General features: G+C 30.2%; 1 protein-coding gene across 1 annotated transcript; it reads right to left on the minus strand.

Moving 5' to 3' along the window:
- Nucleotides 1–2,273: 2,273 nt before the first annotated feature.
- Nucleotides 2,274–3,816, minus strand: LOC21393321 (defensin Ec-AMP-D2). Its single transcript, XM_010090223.2, has 2 exons — nt 3,674–3,816; nt 2,274–2,642 (listed from the first exon to the last, which is right to left on the minus strand). Exons 1-2 carry the CDS (start codon nt 3,732–3,734, stop codon nt 2,473–2,475), a joined length of 231 nt encoding a protein of 76 aa, XP_010088525.1. The 5' UTR covers nt 3,735–3,816; the 3' UTR covers nt 2,274–2,472.
- Nucleotides 3,817–4,231: the final 415 nt, after the last annotated feature.

The raw sequence follows: 4,231 nt of genomic DNA on the forward strand, positions 1-4,231 counted from the left end.
TTTATCACGTAAATCCTAAGTTTACCATTAAAACTTATAATCTTTTCCTTATAAGGTTCTAAGTGGTTATCTTGGTAAATCTTAGATTTACCACGTAAATCTTGGAATTACTATTAAAGCTAATAAATATTTCCTTATAAGGTTATAAGTGAAGTTATCTTGGTAAATTCTGGATTTATCACGTAAATCTTAAGTATACCATTAAAGTTGAAAACCTTTTTTATAAGGCTCCAAGTGAAATTATTTTGGTAAATTCTAGATTTATCACGTAAATCTTAGATTTATCATTAAAGTTTATGACATTTTCCTTATAAGATTCCAAGTAAAGTTATATTGATAAATCCTTTTATTTACCACGTAAATCTTGAGTTTACCATCACAATTTACAGCCTTTTCATTATAAAGCTTCAAGTGAAGTTATCTTGGTTAATTCTGAATTTACCGTGTAAATCCTGAGTTTACCACGTAAAGAGAGCGAAGGAGGAGAGAGACAAGTATGACAAAGAGTAGGGTTTTGATTGGGCAATTCTCATCTAAGGGTATTTTTTGAAATTCATGTGATTGTAAATCTAGATTTACCTCAAATTGGCCTATTTACTAACTTTTCTAAAACTTTGGCTATTAATTTTTATTCCTCTTAAATATTGGCATATTTCCCTCCTTCTCCCTTAACTTTTCAACTCGAGTTCTTAAGTCGGACCCGCGAAAAAAGTGACTCCTTATTTTGCTCTATATCTCCAAACTTCTTTTCCCCTCTTTGAATTAGAACCTGTTCAATTTGTTAGTTCGAATTACAACTCAAGATTTTTGCTGCATAATTTTCTCTCACAAATTCAAATTCAAATTTTTCTGTTATAGTGTTTTCTTTCATATAAATTCACTTTTTAAGTCAAGTTCTTAATTCGAATGAGCGAAACGAATGGGGCCAACTCCTAAACTCAATGTTACCTTCGCTATCTTTTGCTCATACATCTCTCTAACTCTCCTTCTCTTACTTTGTCGATCTCACTTCCTCTATTTTTCTTCATAGTTTCAATTCAGATTAGAATTTTCAACCTTTAGGGGACATTTGGGAAGTACATTTGAATCATGATTTGGATTTTGATTCAATTCTTTGTAAGAAAACTATTAGCGGAAATTTTTTTTATTTAAATTTTTTGTGAAAAAAAAACACTATAACATAATCATAGTTTGAGTATGTGCCAAGCAACTCCTTACTAATTTGGGGTTTTCACCTCTCGAATCGTCCCCAATTGTTGTATCAAATGTTAAATTATTATGATAAAATATAAATTACAAAAGAATTCAAGAGACACAAAGATATAATATGATTCGACTTTTAAGTTACGTCTGTGAATAGAAAAGTTGATGTGTAAAGTTTTAATGATTGAGTGGGGGACAGCTTAGGGGACAGCCAAGGGGACAACATATCCAGCTCTCGGGTATGAGGGGTTGGCTAATGGAGAGGATTATCTTCTATATTGATTAGTGAGTGCGTATTAATTAACCGGTGATAATTTAAAGTTGGTTACTTTTTATGTTCCTCTTTGGTGCTGCACCTTTTCTTCTCATATTTTCAATGGGCCAGTGGCAATCTCGCGATGGCGCTCATAGTCTTCATGAGGAGAGTTCGTCCAATTAGCCTTGAAATTAGGGTCTCAAATTTTGAACTTGTATGTTATATTTACGCAATCAGATATAAATCAACTTATTTAACAACTCGTAAATTTAACGAATATCGGAATAGATTGAAATTGAAATACATGTGAAAACTCCTATATATACAATCGGATCCGTACAGAAAATCGACATTGCAACAATAGCTAGCTAGTAGCCAGTATAATTTTCTTTTTCCACATCTTATAGGGTATGTGAGCTAATAGCTAGTGTATTTTTTTTTTCACAGGTACAAATTTTAATTTCTAGTGAATTTTATTGTGCATTATTTGATAAAATTTAGGAGAGTATAAGACCAATTTGTAAATTTTTTTTTTTTTTTAGATTATGCCCAAATTTATGACTCAAATTATCTGTCTAATTTTAGTGTCATAATTATTGTCTAATAAATTATATTATGTCATGTGTAAAAAATTTAAACTGTTTTTAACAAAATCTTTTATACTTTATCATGAGATGATGTCGTATAATTTAATTAATTAAATGTTGTTTAGAATACTAAAAATTAAATAGAAAATCTGGATCTCAAAATTTCATATCAAACGACATAATATATTTATAAAAGAGAGAATTTGTATGCTTACTAAAAGAAAGGCTAAAAGGAACAACACAAGATCATTATTCATGACAAGGCAAACCACATCACATGAAACATAAAAGAGGAACACAAAAAACAGAGAGTCTGCTCATTTATTGAAGTGCAAATAAGCCTCTATGAGAGTGATCAAAGCAAGGAATGATCTTCTCCCACCACGCACAAATAGATAGAGCTATTTGTCATATATCCTCATAAATTTAGCAATGTTTGGTGCAGAAGCATCGGCGGCGGAAGCCCTGGCAATTGCCGCCTTGAAAGCCCTCAGTTCGGCAAATGTTAGCACAGTTGCTATTCCTCACGCACGTTCCCTTGAACCGATGGCTCGCAGATTGACAGGTCCTTGCGTCAGCAACCTTTGGCCCCATCTCTGTTAGAATATACTAAGATCAGTAATTTAATATGGGTATATTTGACGGTGATTTTTAGGCATCGTTCATTTCACTGATTTGAGTTTTCAGTTTTAAATTTCTATAGTAAAAAGCTCTCAGAAAATATCACATCTAATTTTTTTTGTTACAGTGAAAAGTTCTAAAAAAATGACACATCTGTGAAGTGAATGAGGCCTTAGAGTTTAAGATCAATTTTTTAACTATCCACAGTTAAAATTTGTACTTAATAAAAAATGTAATTCTTAAAGAATTTTTGAAGAATTTATAATCAAAATCAGAATCAGTCTAAAAATAATTTTGACTTTTAATCACTTTAAAGTATAATTAATAAAATTTTTATAATACTTATAATACTTTTAAAATTAATACCTATATAATTATAATTTATTAAACACTCAACTATTTTTTATAAAAATTATTTTTTTCAGTACAGTGAAATTTTTCTAAAATCTACAAATCTACAGCACTGTCAAAGACTATGTATAACGAGTAAATATACATATAGATAGGAATAGGAAACTCCTTTTTTCTATGTTAAGCTAGAAAATGTGCTTTGGTACTTTATTTCAACTTGTCTTATAAGATTTTTCTATTCTCTTTACTTGGAAAAATCCCCATTAGGTGATTTGTGTGTGTGTGTGGGTAGTGACCATTTGAGCTATTTGCTTGTGACAATCCTCATAGCTTGAGTTGGGTGTTCGTATTTGCAATACGTAACCCAAGTCATATTTCCTTGTAATCATCCTCTTTCTAAAAAAATAAATAAATAAATAAATAAATAAAAAACATAACCAAAACAAAATAAATAATAAAAAAAAGCCAATAAAAAAAAAGATGGATCTACTATGATGATGACTGCGATATATAGCCGCTATGGACTAAAACGGATTTTAGTTTCTTGTTGAGATGTATATAAAGAGCGTTTAATTTAGGAAGAGTTTTGATAAAAAAAAAATGTACAAAAACAAATCCAAATTAAAGAAAAACGTCAGAGAAAAATGATTCATACCAGCAGCCACCAGCAGCAGGAGAAGGAAAACCATGGAAAGCAAAGGCATAGAGCGCCCCATATTGAGAACAACGCAGAGAGATGGAGAGAGAGAGAGAGAGAGAGAGAGTGATTTGTTGAATGTTGATGGAAATGCAAGGAAGAAAAACATGGAAAAGGGCGTTATATAGAGTTACAAATGGAGCAAACCAGAGGAGTAATGCATGTTAACTACGTGTCATTCATTTCACTTATTTGAGTTTTCAGTTTTATATTTTTACATTAAAAAGTTTTTAAAAAATGTCATATTTAATTTTTTTTATTACAGTAAAAAATTCTCAAAAAATATCACATTTTAACTCAAATTAAAAACTTAAATTCGCGAAGTGAACAAGACTTACGTGTAAAACTTCACTAGAGAATTTCACTCAAAAAGGTGCAAGAGGACCGGTAAATGAATTACAAGTTTTAATCGTTAAATATGTATTTTTAATTTAATGTGATTTAAGTTTTAATTATTATCGTTTAGTTCATCGATTCAAATTTTTAATTTAAATTGAAATGTGATTTTATGTGAGT

This window comes from Morus notabilis, unplaced genomic scaffold (genome assembly GCF_000414095.1).
Source record: "Morus notabilis unplaced genomic scaffold, ASM41409v2 Scaffold1049, whole genome shotgun sequence".
NCBI lineage: Eukaryota > Viridiplantae > Streptophyta > Magnoliopsida > Rosales > Moraceae > Morus > Morus notabilis.

What these genes read in the sequence shown, in the direction of transcription:
- LOC21393321 (XM_010090223.2), bottom strand. Translation starts at nt 3,734, where the DNA reads ATGGGGCGCTCTATGCCTTTGCTTTCCATGGTTTTCCTTCTCCTGCTG. An exon ending in CCTGCTGCTGGTGGCTGCTG is followed by an intron (nt 2,643 to 3,673) that starts GTATGAATCATT and finishes ATATTCTAACAG; the next exon opens with AGATGGGGCCAAAGGTTGCT.